The sequence below is a fragment of the Aquila chrysaetos genome, chromosome 15 (genome assembly GCF_900496995.4).
Source record: "Aquila chrysaetos chrysaetos chromosome 15, bAquChr1.4, whole genome shotgun sequence".
Lineage (NCBI taxonomy): Eukaryota > Metazoa > Chordata > Aves > Accipitriformes > Accipitridae > Aquila > Aquila chrysaetos.
In genome coordinates, this window is record NC_044018.1 from 28,862,701 (window position 1) to 28,884,650 (window position 21,950).

A 21,950-nucleotide genomic window follows, 5' to 3' on the forward strand; every position below is an offset into this window, starting at 1 on the left:
CCGCCCCCGCGCCCGCCGCGGACTGGCGGACGGGCGGGCCAATGAGGTAGCTGGGCGGGCGGGCGGCGAGGCAGCAAGGAGGCCGGGGCGGCAGCGAGGTAAGATGGCGGCTGCGCCGCCTGCCCTCGGCGGGGTCTGCGCAGCCCGTCGCCGCGACACCTGCGCCCTGTCCCGGGGCCCCTCCACCCCGCACCGACCGGGGGGCCGGTATTCCATGCGCCCACCGCTCCGGCAGCGCTGCCTGGACTCCTTTCGGGAGCGCCCCTCACGCCCGCTGCCCGCGGACAAAATGGCGGCACCGGCGCAGCCGGGCGGCGCGACTGCGCATGCGTGGGACCTGGGCGCGGGGCGGGTGGCCGAGCACGTGCGTGGGGGGGGGGGGGGGGAGAGGGGCTGCACCGGGAGCAGGGATGGGCACCGGGACGAGGAGCCACAGTGGGGGGGGGTACTGGGAGGAGGCGATCCTGCACTGGTGCCGCACTGGGCAGGAGGGATTCCGTACGGAGTGTGGAGTTGGTGAGCTGCGCACGGGGGAGGGGGGTGTGTAGGGCTGGGGGTGAGCACTGCGTCTGTGGGAAGCATGGCGGGGGGGGGGGCGGGGGGGGGGTTGGGAGATCGTCCTTGCTGAGGAAGAGGTTGTGGGGTGGGGGGGGGGACAGATGATGCTATGAAGGGATAGGGTTTGTATTGGGCATTATGGGGCTGGTGGGCTGTGTATGGAAGGGAGCATTGTACCCTGGGAGGGTATGGAGCTGTGGGATTCGTGCGCTGGGAGGAAAGGGTCCTGCACTGGGGTGATGGGGGTAGAGGGGTATCTCTCAGACATATATCCTCCCCCTGGCCACAGTGCTGCCAGGCAGCAGCGCTTGTGCCCGCACCTTGGCATGGATGTTGCTGCTTGGTAGCTCAGGTGAGTGAGATGTATTTCATTCTGTGCAGAAATGGGGTTGCTGCAAAGCTAAAAGTTTCCTTAGGCGTTGGAAGAAACTGGTTCTATAGGCGCAGCTTCATCTTTTGTATGTTTAAGGGGGTCAAAGAGTTTTATTCAGATGCATTAGCAGGTGTTAGCAGATGTTGCTGCTCTTTCTTTTTATCAGTAGTTTGTTTCATTCTTTTAACTGGTCTGCATCTCTCGAGCAGGTGTTGGCATGAACAGAATTCGGATCCATGTTTTGCCATCAAGCCGAGGACGCCTCACTCCTGTGCCGCGGCCACAGGAGCCTCTGTCCTGTGCCTTCACCCACCGCCAGTGCTCCCAGCCGCGGCTGGAGGGGCAGGAGTTTTGTATTAAGCACATTCTTGAAGACAGGAGTGCCCCTTTCAAGCAGTGCAGTTATGTTTCAACAAAGAATGGAAAGCGGTGTCCCAACGCTGCGCCCAAACCAGAGAAGAAAGATGGGTGAGTACCTCTGTCTCCTGGTTCTCCAGTTCTATGCCATATAGAATTAAAACGGGCAGGAGAAGGTCCTTCTCCTGATTCAGCTGCTGCATTTACGTTAACTCAGACAAGTGGTGCTCTCTTTCTGAAGCGTTTTTAAACTAGAAAAAGACTCTGTGAGTGCTGGACACTGCACGGAGTCATCTTGGTCCTGCCGGACTGTTGGGCTGCTGCCTTCTGCCATCAGAAGGTGGCTGCAGTGATCCAGGTCCTTTGTAAGAGCTGTATGTGCGCCCACGCAGTGCCATACCTCTGCTCAGCCCAGCAAATTTAACTTGCCGCTGTCTGTACTTACGGATGATCCTCAGCACAGATATTCTGGTCGTGTATTATGTGGACTTGATGACCTGGTTGTGCTTCTTGTTCTCTGATGCATATAAAATGTCTTGACTGCTATGGATGGAAGGACCTAGAACAGTTACTGACATGCAGTAAGCACATCAGCAGAGCACAGTTTCCCTTACGGGAGCATTGACCTGCGTTTCATTCTCAGAGGTTACAGGGATGTGGACACTGGTAGTCTTCATTCTGCCCTTGGTTCCTCTGTGATAAAAAGGATCCATCTGACGTGAGCCAGCGTGCTCTGCGTGGAAACTGAGAGTCTAGTGTGAATATTTGGAAGCAGAAGAGCTCACCTCAGTGGCTTTATGTAAAAAGCTCTTTTCTCTCCCTGCTGCTGTGCCATGTGGCTGCCAACTCCAGTGCCAGAGGTGGCATTTCAGCAGTGGTGTGTGGTCTGCGAGCCACCCGGGGCTCTCTGGCATTTCCGAGCAGTACCTACAGCCAGCGGCTCTCTCTGAGAAAGCTGTGGAGGGGATGTGCTTTCCAGGTGCCAGGGAGTGTTTCTCACTGTATCGCTTGTTTGTTTTGCCAGCTGAGGGCTTGGAGTCGTAACGAGCTTGTGGTTTATTCCTGCAGTGCGTCGTTCTGTGCGGAGCATGCCCGTAGGAACGCTCTGGCACTCCAAGCTCAGATGAAGAAGTCCAGTCCTGGGCCTGTAAGCGAGACTCTCCTTTGCCAGCTTAGCTCTTATGCCAAAACAGAGCTGGGCTCTCAGACTGCAGAGAGCAGCCGCAGCGAAGCCAGTCGGATCCTAGGTAAGAACTGAAAGCAAAAACTGGTGAGAGAGGACCTGGATTTCTCAGTTTTGTGTGGAAATGTCAAGAATCCCAGGGGTCTTTGAGTAAAAGATTGTGTTCTGCAAACCTTGGCATGTCTTGCCTGCTACTGACTGTAGTCAAGTCACACTGCCAGACCAAAATCCTGCCGGTTTTCTTCTCTTGCACTCGCAGAGTAGAAATGTTAGCTAGCTTCCCTCTTTGCTGGGTTAGTCTCTAGCGGTGCCTGTCAAACGCTGGCTCAGTGCTGAGCTTCCTGTCTTGGAGGGTCACTCGTTGGGGCCAGCCGGCAGTTCATGGTTCCTGGGTAGGCAGGAGTGTCACTCCACAGGAGCTGTGTATTTTGGCCGTGCTGAGCTGGTGGGTTTCCTCTTGTTCCATGTCCCTTGCTCACACTGTGCTGGGGAGAAGTCTCTCTTGGAAAGAGGCAGAGCAAGTTCACCTCTGTGCAGCTGTGGAGCCGAGCTGTCCTGTGCTAGGATGTAGGACAGTGTCCTACCACTGAGGGTGACTTGTCTTTTCAGATGAGGACAGCTGGAGTGATGGTGAGCAGGACCCTATCACAGTGGACCAGACGTGGCGAGGGGACCCAGACAGTGAGGCTGACAGCATCGATAGTGACCAGGAGGATCCCTTGAAGTAAGTTGGGTGCTGGCGGCTGTCGGCTGCTTACACATGTGCAGCATGCGGAGCGTTCTGAGCTCAGTGTTGTACCAGAGGAGATGGCGGTTATGTTAAAGAAGTGATGATAATGGTGTTGCAGTTGGACTTTGTGCCTTGGTGAGTTGTTAGGCATGAATGCTTGCAAGTCTTGGACCTGATGGTTCTTCTGGGAAGTATCTGATGGTCATCCTCTTTCAGCGTGGAGTGGTCCATTCGGCAGCAGTCCCTGGGTGATCTCTTAACTTAAAAAAACCCCCATAAATTCGGTGTTTCTGCTCATTACCCATTGTTCTGTATAATCTAGCCCTGCTCAGCCCATGTTTCTGATAAGGTCTGTGTCATTTGGTCAGGAGAACAGCTCTGAGGGACCCTTACAAACTTAACCCTGTTTGGGTGGGTGTTTTTCAGGCATGCTGGTGTATACACAGCTGAGGAGGTGGCTTTGATCATGCGAGAGAAGCTAATTCGCCTGCAGTCTCTCTATATTGACCAGTTCAAACGGCTCCAGCACCTTCTGAAGGAGAAGAAGCGCCGATACCTGCACAGCCGCAAGGGAGAGCATGAAGCCATAGGCAAGTACTGGTACAGGTAGTCACTGATCTGTATTCCTCTGGCTGAGGGCACAGCGCTTTTCTAAAGCACGTGCAGAACTCTACGTTAAAAAAAAACCAAAAACGTGGTTTTTGCCTTTGTAGAAGCAGATTTCAGAGCAGTGCTGTCTCAGTAAGGGTGAAAATTACTGTAGGCCTGAAACTCGGTTAGAGAAGGTATTTCTGTGTCTGGCCTCATGCCCAGAGATTGGTATCGTTTGGGTTAGAAAGGTTGCCGGATTTCTTTGCTCTTCAAAGTTTGCAGTGTTGTCAGGAAATGAGACTACAAAGTTAATTCTGAGACAAAAGTTCTTTTTTTGTATGGGATTTCCTGTTTTTGGTTTTATAAACAAAAAATTTATTCATCTGTAAGGTCCTGTCTGTATCAGCAGAAGTTTGTTTCAGTAGTTACACCGGTACTGCTGTAATGACATATTCCTCCTTAGCACAGATGCAACTTTCCTTTGCAAAAGCTCTTCTACCTCAGTTGGAATTCTCCCTGTACAGAACATGGTCTTGGAGGCAGGAGTTCGTAGTTTAGCAGAGGCAGAACCGGGTTGTATAACTGGTTGCAAGTATTGCAGTGCAAAGAATGCTTTCTCTAGCATAGTCTTATAATAGCTCATCCTGGAAAATGGCATAATGCAGCTTGGTCCCAAGTAAAAATAACTGAAAGTTTGGTACATAACAATTTTGTAAAACTCTTTTTAGCAAACCAGTAATAGAAAAGCAGATCCCCAGCATTGCCCTGTAATTACAGCTGGGAGTGCTTACGGGAAGCTTCCAGAATGTGCACAGGAGCAAGCTGAAATTTGACAAACTCCTATGCTGCCTGCAGAAATCACAATAGACTTTTGAGTGGCCAAATTATTTTAAAAGACGTTTTTAAAATATTCTGTTGGCCCAAGTGCTCCTCATGTGCACAGAGAAGTTGGGATAAATTTCGGGATGGAATCTGCTTTGTCATCTTCTTGTGTAACTCAAAGATGTGCTTCCTGTTTATACATGCAACTCTCACTGCTCGTTCGCTCTGTGCGTTGACATCTGTGTTGTTAGTCAGCTGTTGGAGCTCTCGACAGCTGATTTTGGCTCTCGGTACCAAAAAAATTGGAAGGACATGGCAGGTGGGGTGGTATTTTCTGACCCCTCCCTCACTCCCTGCAGGCAGCAGCCTTCTGACAGGCCCGGAGGGGCTGATGGCCAAGGAGCGTGAGAACCTGAAGCGCCTGAAGTGCCTGCGCCGCTACCGGCAGCGCTATGGCGTGGAGGCCCTGCTCCACCGGCAGCTGAAGGAGCGCAGGATGCTGGCGACCGATGGCGCTGCCCAGCAGGTGCGTCAGCAGCTCGGGGACTGGGTCCGGCTGGAGTTATAGCCTCGCTTGGAAGCTGGGTTTCTCCTCTCGTCCCTTCCTGGAAGTGATCCCAGGCTGGCTCTGCTCTGGCCCTGCTGGATTGCTCCTTGTAACACCCTTTCTGCAAGGACATAGAGGTCTGGTCCCAGCCAGCACCCTCAGTATCCATACGTTGGCTGAAACATTGGTGGTTCCTAGGGTCACTTTAAATGGGCATCAAAACTGCAGAAGTTCAAGCATGGGGTTGGAGAATTTTCTCTTTTGAAAGGGAGGGCTCAGTACGAGGTGGCCTGAATTTCATGTCTGAAAAATGTGTGGAAAAAAACTCCTTATGGTGGTGAAACCCAGACCCCTCCTAGACCTATGGGGACCAAAAGGCAGGCACCTTGCATCACGTGTGATCCTAAATTTGAAGCTATGTGCAGCCATTTCCTTATAACTTAAAATTCAAAGCATTCCACTAACTGACTTCTGAAAGTTGGAAGGTAGGTCTGAGAGACCTCATTCTTTGAGACATACTTCTGAGGTGAAGTTCTTCCTATTGAAATCGAGTCGTGCCTTATTATCTCAGCTCTGTTTAATAAAAGCTTGAATGAGAAAGATGTAATGAGGAGCTAGGCTCTGCTGGAGTGGAACTGAGAGTTTGGTCTTGGCGTGTTTTGAAAGCAGGATGCAAGTGTTGTATAGCTGAGGGGGTTTCTCTGGAACAGAGCCGGACGACTCTCTGGTGCAGCTCTGAGCTCTTCTCTTGGACTTGCAGGCGCACACCACCCGCTCCAGCCAGAGGTGCTTGGCCTTTGTCGACGATGTCCGATGCTCGAACCAGTCCCTCCCGATGACCAGGCACTGCCTTACGCGTATCCTTTGATCTGCCTGTGCTGCCTTGGGCTGCGCTCCTGACTGTTTGCTGGCAGTTTGAAGTGTGTCTGATCCTCCTTTTTTCTCTTTGGCCCTAAATCAAGGCCATCGGTTTGCTGTAGCCGTTGGTTTCAAGCAGGAGCCCAGAGGAAACGTCTCCCGGTCTGCTGGCGCTCCCGTCCCCGTGGAACGACCAATTGGTGTGGGAGTGACAAAAGGCTGGGCTTGCCCTCAGCTGTGCCCAGGCAGGTCCAGCTGCAGCCTTCCTGCAGTATGTTGGCCGATCCAGAGCATCCGAACAGGGTGGCCAGTTCACTTGGAAGTGACAGGGGAACCTCACAAAACCTGAGAGAGGCATGAGCTAATTTCTGGCCATATTGAGGGAGGGTAGAAGCAAGTCTGCTCTCTGCTTGGCTACCGGTGCTGGGTGCCAACAGCCGACCTGAGCAGGGTCTGTGAGCTCTTGGTATGAGTCCTGCTGTGAGGGTTGTCTGTAGGAAGGGGTATCTGACTGCTGAAGCGTGTGCTCGGTGATTTTTTTGGGAGGATCTGAATGAGGGAGTAGTTCCTAGCCTGTTCGGGGCTGCCATGGACCAGCTCAGTCTCCTTTGATCCCTTGAAAGGTTCACACGTGTGTGTGAAGAGCCTTGAGCTGTTTGATTTCCCGAAACAGCCTTGGCTCTTTGAGAGCCAGCACTGAAATTTCCACTGGGATCCCCCCAGCTCAGGGATCACTGCCCCAACATGGGATCTGCAAACGGAGCATTGCCCTGGGTTCATCTGCACAGCTCTTGTCTAAGCGGGATTGGGTGGATGTGTCCAGGAGCAGGTTTGGATTGTGTCGGAGCTGTGTTAGCAGCTGTTGCTGGTGTGAGTCAGGAGAAGCTCCGGCGCTGGGTCCCAGAGCAGAGCTGGCAGCCAGGGGGAGGATGAGCTCTTCATTTTGTTTTGAGCTTTTTGTTTTGTTACTGAAGTTGGCAGACTCGACTCCAGCTACGCGCAGGGAGTAGGAAGCTGCCTTTGTTTCTCTCTAGTGACCATATACTTCAAAATAAAGACAGGGTAGATACCTTTAAAATGGTTTGAGCAAGTTGCTGTTTGCAGCTGGCTCGCTTTGAGCAGGGCAGGCCGAGAAGGGAGTGGAAAAAGCGAGGTTTGATTTCCTTATGTCTGAGCTGTCAGCTGACTTTCACTGACACAAACAAGATTTTACTTCGGTTAGCCCTGCTGAGCCGATAACATCTGCAGTCTGCTCTGCTTTGTGCATTGTTGGGAGGCTCTTGGGCTTTGTTTGCTTTTCAGGAGCTGGATTGTTTGTGACAATGCATTAAAGGGGCCGAACCCAGCTGGGCTGTTGGGCTCCAGGTGGAGCGTGTGATTTTGTCATCTTGGCAATCCATGCTTTTTGGCTACCAATAAAGTCAGTGCTTGATCTGGGAGTCATTCAGAGAGATTAAAATCTGGCTTCCCCACCCTGCTGTTCATACAGAGACGCTTTCCTCACCACATCTGCCCTCGGGTGTCTGAGAGATCTGGCTCCTCTGGGCTGGGCTCTGTACCGTTGCTGCTAGCACAGATTATGGGCTCTCCACAGCCTGCTGGGAAATTGTATCGGTGCCTTCACAGCTGCCTTAGTGCAGGGAGGAGAGGAGGAAAGGATAAATCTGAAACCTAGACAGCTTAAGAAACTGGGTTAAAATTGGCACCTTTTGCCAGTTCACGTGGGTTTGGAAGTTCGGGGGCTTTTTTCCTCTCCCTTACATGCTGCGCTGTGTGAAGAGGAAACCGTGGTGTGAACTCCACAAACCTTGAGAATGGCTGGGCAGTTACTTGGGTGGGTTTGATATTGAGGTATCTGACGTGAAAGACATGATCCACACCTGAAATCTGCTTTGGCCCCAACTCCAGATTGTCACTTGCATGGAGATTGTGCCTCACTGCTCACTTGGTGACACACTCCGCTGTTCCTTGCAGCAGTAAGTAGAAACTTCATGACTGTCAGTAAAACGTTGTTTATGAAGACCCTCATGCAGCCTCAGCGGTGGGTCCATCTGTAGTTTCGCAGGGCTCTTGGACGAGGATGGGATTTGGTCTGTAGCTAGTCTCTGCTGGTGGATTGCTCTGCAAGTGCGATGCAATTGGAGCAGGGTTTCTGTTTGTGATTAAAGGCAGGAAATCCCATTTACACCTCTGGCAGGAATAGGTTTTCCATTGGGAAGGAAAATGCACTGGGAAGATAGAAATACCGGAACTAAACTCCTGGCTGTGGAAAAAGCATTGTGTGTGCTCGTATCTCCGCTGCGTGTTAGATGTTAAGGCTTGTGCAGATGCCTCTTAAATGGATATCTGCAAATAAAAGTAAGCCTGTGCATTTGTAATATCTTCCATCTGAGGATCTGCGAGTGCTTTAAAGGGATCCAACTACATCTCCCAGCCCCCACTGGGAAGCTGTTGCTGTTGTCCCTGTTTTCCGTCGTGCAAGTAACATTGGCCCACATTGCTGGGCAGTCAGGATGCAACTCTGGAGTCTGGACTCCTGACCTTGGAGAAACGTATGGGGTTTTTAACACCGTTTGCTGGAGGGTGGCTGGGTGTGTGGGGAGCATTTATGCCTCTGGATGCGTGTCTGTCTGTAGCTTGTCTGCCATGCGGGTTTCCCTTGACCACATCTTCCCAGACATCTGTCAGGACGCTAATCAGACTCTGTTCAAACCGTGTCAAGGCTCTGAGGAAGTGCCCTGCAACAAGCCAGTCCCCGTGAGCCTTTCGGAGGATCCGTGCTGCCCGCTCCATCTCCGTTTGCCTCCGCAGATGTACGTACCCGAGCAGGTGCTGGCTGTCCCTGAGGAGCTGGAAGCTGCCCCCACAGATCTGTACTTGAGTGCTGCTGAGCTCCAGCCCACGGAGAGCTTGCCCCTGGAGTTCAGCGATGTAAGTTGCACAGTGTGCTTTAGGCCGTGGTGTGCAAGGAAGGTGGCCTGCAGAAAAGCTTCCCCAAATGTTTCTGTTTTTATTATATGCCATGAAGTCACGCTGAAATACTTGGGGAGCAGGCTGCAGTGCAGCAGACCCGCAGCTCCCCAAGTGGAGCATGGGTGGATGTCATGTAAAGCACTGCCTCCCCAGCACAGATAATGTAGAATTATTTTCATTCCTGCTGGCTTGGGGAAGGAGAGTCTTTTGAAAAAAACACAGGAACATGAAAGGTTTGGGAGATGTTTGTTTCTGTAGGGCTGGTTACTGCTCCTTCAGAAGGGCTGTGCTCTCATTTAAATCCGTATTTAGGGGCTTTTTAAAAAGAGGATTTCCCCCCCCCCCCCCCCTTCTCTCCCATGAGGAATCCATGAGGATTTTAATCCCCAGATTATTCTGATGTACTGCATGTATGTTAAGCCTACATGCTTAAAATCCTCTGAAATTTGTTTAATCAAAAAAATACCATGGTCATTTGGAGTTGGTCCTCTGAATGAGGTGTCACTTGCTTTATTATTTGGGTGCCCCCAAGATTCTTGAGCGCTGCTATCAGGAGGCAAATCTCATAACCACTTTAGAGTTTGCTGATGGAGGAGGGATTGCCAGCAGCTGAGGAGTCCAGGGCATGGCAGCAGCCACAGTGTTAACACAGGAGAGCAACTACTGCTGCTCTGGGGTCAGGCTGGGCCCAGCACCCCCGGGGTCGAGGGAACACTCTCTCTGCCTTCGGTGGGCATTGGACCAGATCCCAGCCTTCCTCCGGGACAGAGCCGGCACACCGCTCTCTGTGAAAACAGCCTTTGTGGGAGGTGATTTTTTTTCAGGTCAGAAGTGAAAAATGTAACTGTTTCTCCCCCAGCCTGTCCTTTGAGAGGGTCCCCTGCTCCACGTGGGGTTTCAGGTGCTTCAGGCAGGAACCCAGGTGCCTTGCTGCTGCCCTGTACCCCGAGCCGTGCATGGATGGGAACTGCAGACTCCCTGAGAGCCGTCCGTTCTCAGCTTGGAGGGATTTGGAGCTGTGGCAGCGTACGGCTGTGTAGGGCATCTGTGTTTTATCTCACGTCACGCTAGGCTGGTAGAGTGCCACTCATGAGTTGCAGGCATCTCGCCTTGATGTCAAACGCCCTCCAAAGCCAAAACAAATCCAGTCCTCTAACAATAGCCTTGCAGAAATCCCAGCCTCTCGCGTCAGCAGGGTTATCCACGCACGCAGCAGACGGCAGCGAACAGGGCGGATGGAGGAGTAAGCCAGGGACCGTCCACTCCCAATATGTTGTCAGGGCAAGCAAAGAGGGTTGTGTGAAATCCTGGGAGAGGGGTGACTGCTCCGGGTGTCCTCAGGAAGGCAGGATCAGACCCTCCTGGCTGCTGCGGGGGTGCTTCTGGGGCAGCACATCACACTGGGCTCTGGACCTTGTGCCCCCCACCTTGTTTTCAGAGGGAGTGCAGCACTGCCAGCCTGAATCACGCCATTTCTGGAGGAGGAGGCTCCTGTAGTTGTCTTTCTGGCTCCCGAGGCTGGAGGTCCTGGTGGCGTGGTGCCTGCTGCTCTGCCTTCCTCCTGTGCCCAGAAAGCAGTGAAGCAGCCTGCCCGCTCCTGCCCCTTGGAGCTCAAGAGGGTAGCAGAGAAGGGCTGCGAGGACTCCTGCTTCTGTCTCCCACAGAGCTCCTCGGGACTCCTGCTGATGAGCTGCTCCCAATGTTTTCTCTCCTAGGACTTGGACGTGGTGGGCGATGGCATGCAGTGTCCTCCATCCCCTCTGCTCTTTGATCCTTCTGTGGCCCTCGATCAGTCCCTTAGAGACGTTGCCGAGGCCCCCATAGACATACTGGCCCTGGAGGAGCCTTCCCACCCAGGTCTCTCTCTGCAGACGGTGCCGACGGACAGAGGGAGCTCCTCTGCTCACATCTTCTCCCCAGCCACCGAGCCTCCGGCCAAGCTGCCTGCACAGGTACAACTGGGAGAGCACCAGGGGCTTCCAGCAGTAGCACAGCTCTTGCTCCGGGTGAACCACGGCCCTCAGGGCTCTGGAGGATGTGTCTTCCCGGGGGAGGGGAGGAGAAGTCCCTGTTTGCCCTCCATACATGCAGCCAGGCCCTGGGTGGTTGCTCTCCCATGCAGCGGAGTTCCGACCAGTGCTACGCCCACGGTCTGGATGATGTTAGAAGTGTTGAGGGGGTGGCAGCCAGAGCCTGTCCCCGGGGGGAGTGGTGGAGGACGACGGGCGGTCGCCTCTTCTCTGTGGGTGGCTCGGTGCCACCCTCTTCCTGTGCGTGGGACTGGTGTCGCGGGAGCTGTCTGAGACGTGGTGGAGATGTCTCACAGGCTGGGGACTACCCGCTGTGGGAAGCCCATTTTCTCCTGTCTGGGGATTTTAAGGGGAGCTGTCATCTTCTGGGCAAAGGGCTTCTGCTTTTTCCTTCTTTTGAGTCTCATTTTTCACTTGCAATTTGCTCCTCTTGTGTCCTGCCCGGAGCCTGTGGCTTGCTCTGGACGTGCCCGCAGGGTGTCATCTTTGGAGATGTCCTCAGACGTCCCACCCTGCATCCCCTGTCACCCCTCCAACGCTGTCCCTGCAGTCGAGGAGTCCCTGCAGTGCCTCTCCCCTGGTGGGAGCCAAGTGTTGGGGTGGGGGGACCCCAACCCTGGAGCACGCACTCCCCCCCCCAGGCCCTGAATGAAGACCACCGGTTTGCTGTAGCCGTTGGTTTCAAGCAGGAGCCCAGAGGAAACGTCTCCCAGTCTGTTGGCGCTCCCATCCCTGTGGAACGACCAATTCGTGTGGGAGCGACAACAGCCTGGGCTTGCCCTCGCCTCTGCCCAGGCAAGTCCTGCTGCAGCCAGCCCACTATCCCTTTTCTGTCCCCAACAGAGTCACCTGCCGCTGGCAGCGTGCCGGCTGGGGCCCAGGGACGACAGACGGCCGGAGGAAGCCACCACCTCCACCCAGACCCGTGGAGCAGCCGCTAACGGGAGCCTGGAACCGGGGTCCGTGAGCTGAGACTGGCTGCACGCGGCATCTCTGCGCTCCCTTGCGAATCCTCGCTCGCGCCGAGTCACGGCGGAGCCAGTTGGTGGGACGCGTGTGGAAACCTGCAGGCGCCGGCGTCCTCGCCCAGCACGGGGCTGAACTGCAGCTCCAGCTCCTCTGCAGGGGTGATTCCTGGAGCGGTGGGGGCTGAAACCCCGGAGTGGGGACCCCAGACCCTCTTTCCCCCCACTCTGCCTGCCCTTGTGGTGGGGAGTCCTGCGGCTGCCAGGCTAGCCAGGGGAGAAGCCACAGAGGGACTCGGGGAAAAGGGCAGAGCTGCTCTCCACGCTCACTGGGGTTTTGGGGTCCTTTGCTGTGGGGAATGGTCTGTGTCTCATGTTGCCCCCCCGAGGGGGGGGGGTTCTGAGGCCAGGGGTGGTCTGCGAGCCCTGTAATGTTTTCAGTCCGGGGAGGAGGTTTCCATCCTGCGGGTAACCCCCACAATAAAGCGATGGAGGTGGGTGCCATGTGTCCCTGTGTTGTGTGGTGAGGGGGGGTGGAAGAGCTGAAGGATGGAGCAGCCAGCGCTGTCCTGGGGGGATTCGGGACTCCCTTGGGGTGATGAACACCCTCCCGGGGAGGGGGTGACCCCTCTGCTCCCAAACCTCCGGTCCTGCTGCCCATGGGGGCCCCCGCCTTTGGGGCTCACTCACTTATTTCAGTCCTTCGCACAAGACCTCGGCGGCTGCAGCGGGGCGAGGGGGGGGACGACACCCACCGAGCCCATGCGGGCTCCGTGGGGTGCGGGCCGGTCCGGTCCCAGCCCGGGGCAGCGGGGTTCAGCCCGCTCGGTGCCCTGTCCCGGTTGTGGGGGGGGCACCGGGTTCCTGTGGGGCAGCTCCGGGGATCGCGGTGGGGGGGAGACACCGGGGTGGAGGCGGGGGGGGGGGGGGCCCGAGCCCGACCCCGGGGAAGGGATGCGGCGGCAGCACCGGGACACCCGCCGCTCCGGGATCCCGCCGCCCCCGGGCGCGGATTGGCGGCGGCGGGGGCGCAGGGCGGAGCCGGCCCGGTGGAGCCATGACATCACCGCCGCTGCCGCCGCCGGGCCAGCCCCGGCCCCGGCCCCGGTCCCGGCCCCGGTCCCGGTCATGGCCATGCCGCCCCTCGCCGCCGCCGCCTCCCCGCCGTAGTCCCCGGTGAGTCCGGCCGTGTCTGCGGCGGGAGGGCGGGCGGGGAGCGACGGCGACGGCGTGGGGGTCCCCGGGGAAGTCGGGCCGCAGCTCGGGGGGCACCGGTAGCCCCACGGTGCGGAGCGGGGGGGGTCCCCGCTGCCGCCGTGCAGCAGAACGTGCCGCGGGGGGGGGGGGGGGCCACGGGGGAAGTGGCACGGGGCGACCCGGCCGGTTCCCCCCCCCCGTACGTCCCCAGTGCATCCCGGCTGGCCCCGGTGCCCCCCCCGGTGCATCCTGGCTGTCCCCGCTGCATGTCCCCGCTGTCCCCGGGCTGTTGTCCCCAGAACATCCCATGTGCCCCCAGCGCATCCCGCCTTGTCCCCGGGCCGTCCCTGCTGTCCCCGGTGTGTCCCCACCGTCCCCTGGTACATCCAGGCTCTCTCCCTGGCTCTCCCTACTGTGTCCTGGTGTGTCCCCAGTGTCCCCAGTGCATCCTGGCTGTCCCTGCTGTGTCCCCCACTGTCCTCCATCCCACCCGCCGGTCCCCGCTGTCCCTCGAACATCCCAGCTGTCCCCTGTGTGTCTTTGCTCTCCCCACTGCATCCTGACTGTCCCCAGTGTCCCCACTGCATCCTGGCTGTCCCTGGCATGTCCCCAGTGTCCCCACTGCATCCTGGCTGTCCCTGGTACGTGTCCCTGGTGAGTCCCAGCTGTCCTCGATGTGTCCCTGCTACCCCAAGGCTGTTTCTCCAGCACATCCCCGGTGTAGCCCAGGTGTCCCCAGGGTGTCCTTGCTGTCCCCAGTGCATCTGGGCTGTCCCTGGGCTTGTCCCCGCTGTCCCCAGTGCGTCCTGGCTGCCCCAGGAACAGCCAGCCCCTGCAGCGCAGCAGAGTTGGGGACACTCAGGGCTGTCACCCCATGTCCCCAGGCTTGGGGTAGGACCCCGGCGTGGGGCAGGCCAAGGCCAGCCCATCGCGGCCATGCTGTGGGACCGTGGCCTGGGTGCAGGGGACCGTTCCCTGCCGCGCTGGCATGTCCACAGCCGCGCGGTTTGGGCACGTGCCGTGTCCCCACGCTGCCTGGGGCAGCGGGTGCGAGTGGCTGGGAGGACCAGGGAGGGGGCCATGGGCTCTGGGTGCCCCTGGCTCTGCTGGAGCTGTGTCCCCCTCCCCACAGGGACCCTCATGCCGCCCCTGCGGGGCCCCATGCTGGGGGAGGGGATGGCCACGCCGTCCATCTGTCGGGGCCCCCCCCGGCTGTCCCCCGCCGGCAGGACCTGGGGGGGGGGGAGCTGTGGGCTTCTCTTCCCCTCCAGACAGAGCCTCACTTCCCCCCGTGACGCAGCCGGAGCCGCCGGCCCCGGGGCCGTTTCCTGCGCCGGGGGCAGCACGAGGGGGGCCCACGCACCCACGGGTACCACGGGCCACCCCGGGGACCTGCCTGGGTTTGCTGCCGGCCCCGTGGGCTGCGGGGGGGACAGGGACAACACGGTGAGGTCCGGCCGCGTGTGCCGGCAAGGGTGCACGGTGCTGCTGTGCACAGGGCCGGCGGGGTCTCGGGGTGCGTGGCCAAGGTCACGCAGCCCATCGGGTTGGGGACAGCTGGCTGGGGGCTTTGGTGGGGACGTGAGGAGCATCCCACAGCCCCTCTCTGTGCCCAAACAGGGCTGCAGATACTGGTGCTCTGGTTATTTTTGCCGCTCTCATTGCATTGGATGGGAGAAGGTGGCAGAGTTTGCTCCGGGGCTGTCCGGTGGCCCCCAGCGCTCCCACCCACAGTGCAGCAGTGCAGGGTCCCCGGTGGGGGACGGGGCTGTTGTTGAGCACTGCACGCACCCCGACCTTGCCTGCTTCCAGTGGCCTCCCTCCTGGCCTCGCTGCCTCTGTCACCCCCAGTCCCCTCTGGTCCCCCCCCGTGCTGCCAAACCCGCCTGCCGGGGTGCCAGGCATTGTCACCGTGGGGTCCGGTTGAGCCGGGAGCGCGTGGCCCCATGTGAACCCCAACCCTTGCCCAGCTCGGGGGGTGCAGGGTGAAGGCCACGGCCTGGGGCCACGGCACGGCTCCGTGCCTGGAGCCCCGGTGGTCCCCCCGGAGGGTGCCCAGGCTCCTGGGTGGTCCCTCTCCAAAGGGCGCTGGGGTGCCCCAGGGGGGTCCCTCTCCGTGGGGTGCCCTGTACCCCCGGGGCTGCCCGGTGCCACATGGGGCTGCCCGGTGCTCCCTCTCCCGGGATGCCCGGTATCCCGGTGCCGCCTCTTCCAGGGGTCCCCGGTGCCCCGGATCCCCCCCCCCGCCCCCGCCGTGCCCGGCTCTCCGGTACTCCCTGCCCGGGGCTGGCGCTGGCGGAGCCGCGCACCGGGGGCGGCGGCGGCCCCGGCTCCTCCCCGGCCGCGGCGGGAAGGCGGAGCCGGGCCGCCGCCGCCTCCCAACAATAGCGCGGCCGGGCCGGGCCGGGATGGAGCCACCGTCGCCGCCGGAACCGGCCCCGGGACCGCGTTGAGCGGGGACGGGCGGCGGCGGCGCAGCCGGGAACCCCGGGCGTGAGTGAGCGGCGGGGGCGGGATCGCGGCGGAGGGCGGAGGGGGGGGGGGGTCCGGGTCCGGGCCCGGAGCGGGGCCGGTGCTCGGGGTCGGCCCCTGTTCCGGCGCGCACGGGGTGAGCGGTGCGGGGAGGCACCGGCACCGGTACCGGCGGCGGGGGACGACGCCCTGTGCGGTGCCGGGGGGGCCCGTTCTGCACCCCCGGGGGTCCTGTGTACCGGGTGCTGCGTATTCTCGTGCCCCGGGGCCGGTGCCAGCCCCCGGGGGTGCTGTGCACCCTGGTGCCCCGGGGCTGGTCCCGGTCCCGGTCCCGGTCCCGGGGGTGCTGTGTATTCATTCCGGTGCTCTGGGACCGGCGCGGGTCCCAGGGTCCCTGCACACCCCGGGAAGGGGCGAGGGTGGCTGGGCTGCAGGAGGGGTCCCTGTGGCTCTGGGTGCCGGTGCCAGTGGGCTCGGGGTTCCCCTCCTCAGCCCCGTTCTCCCTTGCAGGTGACACTACGGAGGGACGGGGCTGGGGACATCCCGAGCGAGGTAAGGGGGGTCCGGGCTGCCCAGGGCCTGGCAGTGCCACGGGCCAGGGGGACATCGGCTAGGGGTCAGCGGGGACCCCGGCCTGACGCCTGTCCCCCCTGCAGCCAGCGATGTCGGAGAGCGTGGCCGAGGTGCCGGGAGACGGGAGCCCCACGGTGCTCGGCGAGACGGACACCAGCCATGAGCTGCTGCAGCGGCTGCGGGAGCTGGAGGTACAGTGGGGGCTGGGAGATGGGGCACCCGAGAGCCGGGACCACCGGGCAGCTGTGGCTGGTGCCACTGGGCAGCCAATGGCCACCAGAAACTAGGGCCGCCAGGGCAGCCGTGGCTATTGCCTTCGGGCAGCTGTGGTTGGTGCCGTGGGGCAACCGTGGCCGCTGCCACTGTGCAGTTGGTGCTTAGAGGTAGCCGTGGCCCGTGCCACGGGGCCAGCAGCCCAGATACCACGGTGAGGGGGCAGCACTTTCCTGCCGTCCGTGGCCCTTGTGTGCCACAGCTCCTGGGGCAGCCCTGTCCCTCCATGTGCGGCCCTGGGTCCCACCAGGCAGAGGAGGGGTCCCCTTGGTGCCCTGGGCACCCCACCATGTCCCCTGAGCCGTCCCCGCTCTGTCCCCAGGCGGAGAACTCGGCCCTGGCCCAGGCCAACGAGAACCAGCGGGAGACGTACGAGCGCTGCCTGGACGAGGTACTGGGGGGGGGGAGCACATGGGACACGTGTGCACACGCGTGTGCCGGGGTACGGGGCTGCGTGTGCCCTCGCACCCCACCCAGGCCCCCCCTCTGCTCCGCAGGTAGCCAACCATGTGGTGCAGGCGCTGCTCAACCAGAAGGTGGGTGTCAGGGGGGCTGTGGGGGGGCAGTGGGGGGCTGGGGAGGTCCTGGCTGATGCCCCCCGTCCTGCCCTGGCCAGGACCTGCGCGAGGAGTGCATCAAGCTGAAGAAACGGGTCTTCGACCTGGAGCGCCAGAACCAGGCGCTGAGCGACCTCTTCCAGCAGAAGCTGCAGCTCTCGGCTGGATCCTTGCCCCAGGTGCGGCTGTGGCTGCGTCGGTGCTGGGGGGGGGGTCACAGGGCAGAGCCCCCTCAAAAGCTTAACCTGTCGTCTTCCTCCTCTCCAGCTGCCGCTGCACCCAGTGCCGGTGCCCCTGGATGCCCCAGCCAGCCCCCAGCCAGGCATTGCAGAGCAGCCGCCCCCCCCACTGCCCCCCAGCCGCTGCATCCCCCTGCCAGAGGTGAGTACCAGCATCTCCAAACCCCACTGCCCCGGTGTCCCCCTCTCCAGGCCGTGGCATTCCCCCTCCCCAAGCTCACACTATTGCCTTTTCCAAGCCTGTGGTGTCCCCAAGCCTGTGGTACCCCGCTTTCCGGGCCCCTGGTGTCCTCTCCTCTATCCCCCTCCCTGGGTCCGTGGTGTCCCCATCCCTGAGCCTGTGATATTGCCCTTTCCAAGCCTCTCTGCCCACGGTGTCCCTCTCCCTGACCCTGTGGTGTCCACCTCTCCGGGTCCACGGCATCCCCCTTCCTGAGCTCCTCTGCCTGTGATGCCCCCAGCTCCAAATCCCTTTGCCCCCAGTGTCCCCGTCCCCAACCCCGTTACATCCCCATCCCAAATCCCATTGCATCCCTCTCCCACTCCGCCCGTGGTGTCCCCAGCGCGTCCCCCTCTCCCAGCCCCACCGTGGTGCTGTGGGGATCAGCACCGGGTGCCTGTGGGGTGACAGTGCACGGACCCCGCAGGTGACCCCGTCGGTGCCGTCGGGTAGCCCCGGGCTCAGCCCCGGCGCTGCCCCCCTGGATGCCCTCTCCCCCTTCTTCAAGAAGAAAGCCCAAATCCTGGAGGTGCTGCGCAAGCTGGAGGAGACGGACCCGCTGCTGGGGCCCCCCCTGGCCTCCCCCGGCTCCCCGGAGCCCTGCGCCGCCCCGGGCTGGCCCCCCTGCCCGCTGCGGGGGGCGAGGGCCGCCGGGGGGTGGCGGGGGGCTGAGGGCAGCCCCTGCTCCTCGCCCGAGGAGGCTGCACCGCCGCGGGGGGCCCTGCTCAGCGCCTTGGCCGAGCGGCTGCTGCGGGGCGAGGGGGGCTGCTGCCGGCGCAACGGCGAAGCCCCCGGGGGCCCCCCCCCGGCAGCGGTGTGGTGAGCACCCCGCTTTCCTGGGGCTCTACGCCCCAGGCGAGGAGAGCCCCGAGGGGGGCTTCGCCCTGCTCTCGCCTGGGGGGGGGCCCCAACCCTCTGCCCCCCCCCCCCAAGGTGCTCAAGCTTCCTCCCCCCCCCCCCCGGGGCGCTGCGCCTCAGCCCCCAGCTCGCCCGTGCCTCCAAGATCCCCTGCCGCGGCGGCAACCCCGAGGCCTCACCGGCATTCAGCCGCCGTGCCTCCCCCGACGCCCCCCCAGAGCCCGGCTCCCCCGAGCCCCCCGCCTTCCCCCCACCCCGTGCCTATGAGGCAGCTGAGCAGCCCCCTGGGCCACCAGGACCCCCCGCCAGCGGGGAACGGGTGGCTGCCTCCCCCCCCCAGCACCCGCCGTGGCACGGGGGGCTCGGCCCCCTCCCGCCGCCCCGGCAAGAAGCCCCCGGAGCCGGGCTACTTGCCCTTCAAGGAGCGTTTGGCCGCCCTGGGCAAGCTGCGGGGGGCTGAGGGCCGCGAGCCCCCTGGCCCAGGGCGGCCTGAGCGGGGGGGCCATGGGGCTGAGCCGCGACCCCCTCCCCGGGGGAGTTTGGGGGGCAGCCTGAAGCACCCCGAGCCGGCGCATGGCGGGGAGCCCCTGGCCCGGTGCTACTCCTCCGGCTCCATGGGTGAGCCCGGCAAGGCAGGGGGCAAGGGGCGACCCGCCGGTGGCAGGACCCCACCGCGGGCCCCCCCGGCACCCCCCGCCAAAGCTGCCCGCAGCCCCCACGGCAGCCCCACCAAGCTGCCCACCAAGGCGGGCGCCGGCAAAGCCGGGACGCCACGGGGCGAGGAGCCGGCGGGGGCCAAGGCGGCAGGGGTCCCCCACAAAACGCCACCGGCCCCCGAGCCCCCCGGCACGGGGCCGCCGCCGGGTGCCGCCGGGCACTCGGCCATCGAGGAGAAGGTGATGAAGGGCATCGAGGAGAACGTGCTGCGGCTGCAGGGGCAGGAGCGGGCACCGGCGGGAGAAGCCAAGGGGAAGGCTGCCGGCGGTTTGGCCAGCTGGTTTGGGTTGCGCCGTAGCAAGTTGCCGGCTCTGAGCCGTCGCGGCGATGGCAGCCGTGGCCGGGAGTGGGCCGGGACGCCGGCTCCCCTACGCCGGGAAGTCAAGTTGGCCGCCCGCAAGCTGGAAGCCGAAAGCCTCAACATCTCGAAGCTGATGGAGAAGGCGGAGGATCTGCGCAAGGCGCTGCGGGAGGAGCACGCCTTCTTGCAGGGGCTGGCGCTGGAGAAGGGGCGACCGCGCGGGCCCCCCCCGAGGTCCCGGCCATCTCCCGGTGATGTACCAGGAGGTGACGGCCGAAACCTTCATGCAGCAGCTGCTCGACAGGTCAGTGTTGGCCCAGGGACCCTTGGGGATGGGTGGGGGAATGAGGGTGGTGGGTGCATTTCCCACCCCGACTGCCCTGATGCGGCGTTGTCCCCAGGGTGGACGGGAAGGACGTGCCCTACGAGAGCCGCCTGGAGCGCAAGCGGGAGCTCTGTGACCTCCGCCGGGTCCCCCCCGACACCAAAGACCCCCGGCTCTGCCGCCTGCCCCGCAATGGCATCGTGGGACATCTGCAAGAGCCCCCTGACAAGGTAAAGGCAACCCCCCCCATCAGCACCTGCAGCTGCATACCCCTTCTTTTGGGGGGACCCCGTGGCTGCTCACTCTCTGCACGCCCCCCCCTCAGGTGCCGGACGTGGAACTCCGGGATGAATTGCCATCGGATGAGAGTTTGTCCGAGTCGGGGACGTCGCAGCACTTTGCCAGTAAGGGGGTGCTGGGGGGGGGGACACGGCAGGGAGGGGGGCACCGGGATGGACCCCCCCCCCTCCAGCCCCAGCACTGATGCCTCCACTTGTGCCAGCAGCCTGCGGGTCGCTGACGCGGACACTGGACAGCGGGATTGGGACCTTCCCGCCCCCTGACTACGGGGGGGTCCCCGCCAAGAGCACCCCCAAACCACGAGGCCGCCCCGAGCCGCTGCCCGGCGCTGTGCCGGCGCGGCCGCCCGCCATCACCAAAGTGCCGCGCAAGGCCCGTACGCTGGAGCGGGAAGTGCCCAGCGCGGAGGAGCCGCTGGTGGCCGGCAAACACCGGAGCGCCCCGGCGTGCCGCCCCCCAGCACCCCCCGGCCCGCAAGGCCACCGCGCCGGTCCCCAAGGTCAGTGTCCCACCGCGCTACGTGCTGGGGGTGTGCGAGACCCCCACCGATGGTGCCGGGTGTGCACCCATGCTCACGCAAGGGTGCAACGGGGCGGGGGTTGGCACCCCAGCAGGGATGTGGGGGTTGCTGGGGGGGACCCTGCAGGTCAGCACTGACCCCCCCGGCTCTCCTCGCCATTTTCCCTGCAGATGCTGGTGACGATGCCGGGAAGCCGCGGCGCGTCCAGCAGAGCAAGAACTGGACCTTCCCCAACGCCAAAGCCTGCGGCACCGCCGACCCCTTCCTCTGCCCCCCTGGGGGGCTGGAGGGGCTGCACCGTCCCGCACTGGTAAGGGGGGGGGGGGCACGGAGGAGGTGGGCTGTGGGACCACCTCACCAGCCCTGGGGTGTAATTAGCACTGGTGGGGAGTGGGGGGGGGGGGGGCACAGGGAGCACCCCCTCACCGTGCTGTCCCTCCCCAGGCCCCCGTCTGCAGCCCAGCAGGGTGTCGAGGGGCGTCCCCGGAGGCCCCCCCACCGCTGCCCCCAGCCCTGAGCGCCAGCAGCAGCCGGACGCCCAGTGCCTCGGACGTGGGGGACGAGGGCAGCACGGAGGCCCAGTCACGGGATGGGGGGCACGGCCCCCCGGGGCTGGAGCACTCCGAGTCGCTCAGTGACTCGCTGTATGACAGCCTCTCCTCCTGCGGCAGCCAGGGTTGAGCCCCCCCCCTCCACCGGCCGCACTCGCACGTCTTCCGCCCCCCTTGCCCCCCGTTCCCAGTCTGGGGTGCTGTCTAGGGTGTGGGGGGTCCCCACTGTCCTGTTCCTCCCCCCCCCCCCCCCCCCATGCCCGGCTCTCTCCGATGGTGCTATCGCAGTGTACAGCCCCCACCTCCGGGTTTTTAACTCAATAAAGCCGCCCTCCCCCGGTTTATTTATATATGTTATTTTGGAGCCGCTGTCGTCTCTGCATTGGCCACATCCTGCCCGCGGGAGGGAGGGAGGGAGGGGGCCGAGAGGTTCAAGTCTTGAGCGTTTTATTGAATCGTCCCGGTGTACAAAGAGAGGCGACGGCGGGATTGGGAGAGCTCGGAATCAAAATATGTCGTCCCCGCGGCCCCACCGGACGGCTCGCCCAGCGGATCGTTTTCTTTTCCGTTGCATTTCTTGGCACTGGTGCTAAAGGAGAGGCTCCTCCGTTGAGTTTGGCTTCAGAGGGTCCTGCCACCCCACACCGGGCTGGCATAGTGGGGGCCCACAGCTGCCCGGGTGGGGGGATAATGCCCCAGCTGTCGGTGCAAGGGCACAGCGGGGATGTGTTGCCCGTGGGGCCGGGGAGAAACCTCTACAGAACGCTCACGTGTCGGCGATAACGCCGAGGGACGTGGGCTCTGGGCTGGCGGGGGGGGGAGCTGGGCTGGGGAGGGGGTTGGAGGGGGAGCCGAACTCC

At 62.0% G+C, this 21,950-nt stretch overlaps 2 protein-coding genes and 2 non-coding genes across 8 annotated transcripts; all 4 read left to right on the forward strand.

The window, feature by feature from the left end:
• The first annotated feature begins 2 nt into the window (after nucleotides 1-2).
• Nucleotides 3-12,486, forward strand: KANSL2 (KAT8 regulatory NSL complex subunit 2). 5 transcript variants are annotated; one of them, XM_030037770.2, is made up of 10 exons: nucleotides 3-98; nucleotides 1,141-1,399; nucleotides 2,357-2,535; nucleotides 3,081-3,195; nucleotides 3,628-3,791; nucleotides 4,974-5,140; nucleotides 5,922-6,018; nucleotides 8,697-8,950; nucleotides 10,708-10,944; nucleotides 11,863-12,486. In XM_030037770.2, the coding sequence occupies exons 2-10, from the start codon at nucleotides 1,149-1,151 to the stop codon at nucleotides 11,992-11,994; spliced, it is 1,596 nt and encodes a 531-aa protein (XP_029893630.1). In that variant the 5' UTR covers nucleotides 3-98; nucleotides 1,141-1,148; the 3' UTR covers nucleotides 11,995-12,486. The 5 variants fall into 5 exon arrangements, with proteins under 5 accessions (XP_029893630.1, XP_040984685.1, XP_029893627.1 ...); XM_041128751.1 differs by having other exon boundaries at nucleotides 73-98; nucleotides 1,138-1,399; XM_030037767.2 differs by lacking the exon at nucleotides 3-98 and adding an exon at nucleotides 348-516.
• LOC115351429 lies at nucleotides 6,108-6,236 on the forward strand. The gene has a single exon (XR_003926807.1). It is a non-coding gene; the product is annotated as a small nucleolar RNA SNORA2/SNORA34 family (small nucleolar RNA).
• On the forward strand, nucleotides 11,661-11,789 carry LOC115351428. Its single transcript, XR_003926806.1, has one exon. It is a non-coding gene; the product is annotated as a small nucleolar RNA SNORA2/SNORA34 family (small nucleolar RNA).
• A 911-nt stretch (nucleotides 12,487-13,397) lies between the features above and the next one.
• On the forward strand, nucleotides 13,398-21,431 carry NCKAP5L (NCK associated protein 5 like). Its single transcript, XM_041128837.1, is given in 18 exon segments — nucleotides 13,398-14,630; nucleotides 16,167-16,208; nucleotides 16,313-16,420; nucleotides 16,825-16,893; nucleotides 17,000-17,038; nucleotides 17,119-17,238; nucleotides 17,327-17,440; nucleotides 17,946-18,317; nucleotides 18,319-18,414; nucleotides 18,416-18,460; nucleotides 18,462-18,707; nucleotides 18,709-19,614; nucleotides 19,616-19,698; nucleotides 19,796-19,949; nucleotides 20,045-20,123; nucleotides 20,225-20,518; nucleotides 20,710-20,849; nucleotides 20,984-21,431. Coding segments are annotated over 18 exon segments (3,987 nt in total). The 5' UTR covers nucleotides 13,398-13,787; the 3' UTR covers nucleotides 21,221-21,431.
• Nucleotides 21,432-21,950: the final 519 nt, after the last annotated feature.

Bases quoted from the DNA above. Each gene is read 5' to 3' on its own strand.
- KANSL2 (XM_030037767.2), top strand. From the start codon at position 411: ATGGGCACCGGGACGAGGAGCCACAGTGGGGGGGGGTACTGGGAGGAG. The intron at 5,141-5,921 runs GTGCGTCAGCAG...TTGGACTTGCAG, and splicing joins CCGATGGCGCTGCCCAGCAG to GCGCACACCACCCGCTCCAG. The intron at 6,019-8,696 runs GTATCCTTTGAT...ACATCTTCCCAG, and splicing joins GACCAGGCACTGCCTTACGC to ACATCTGTCAGGACGCTAAT.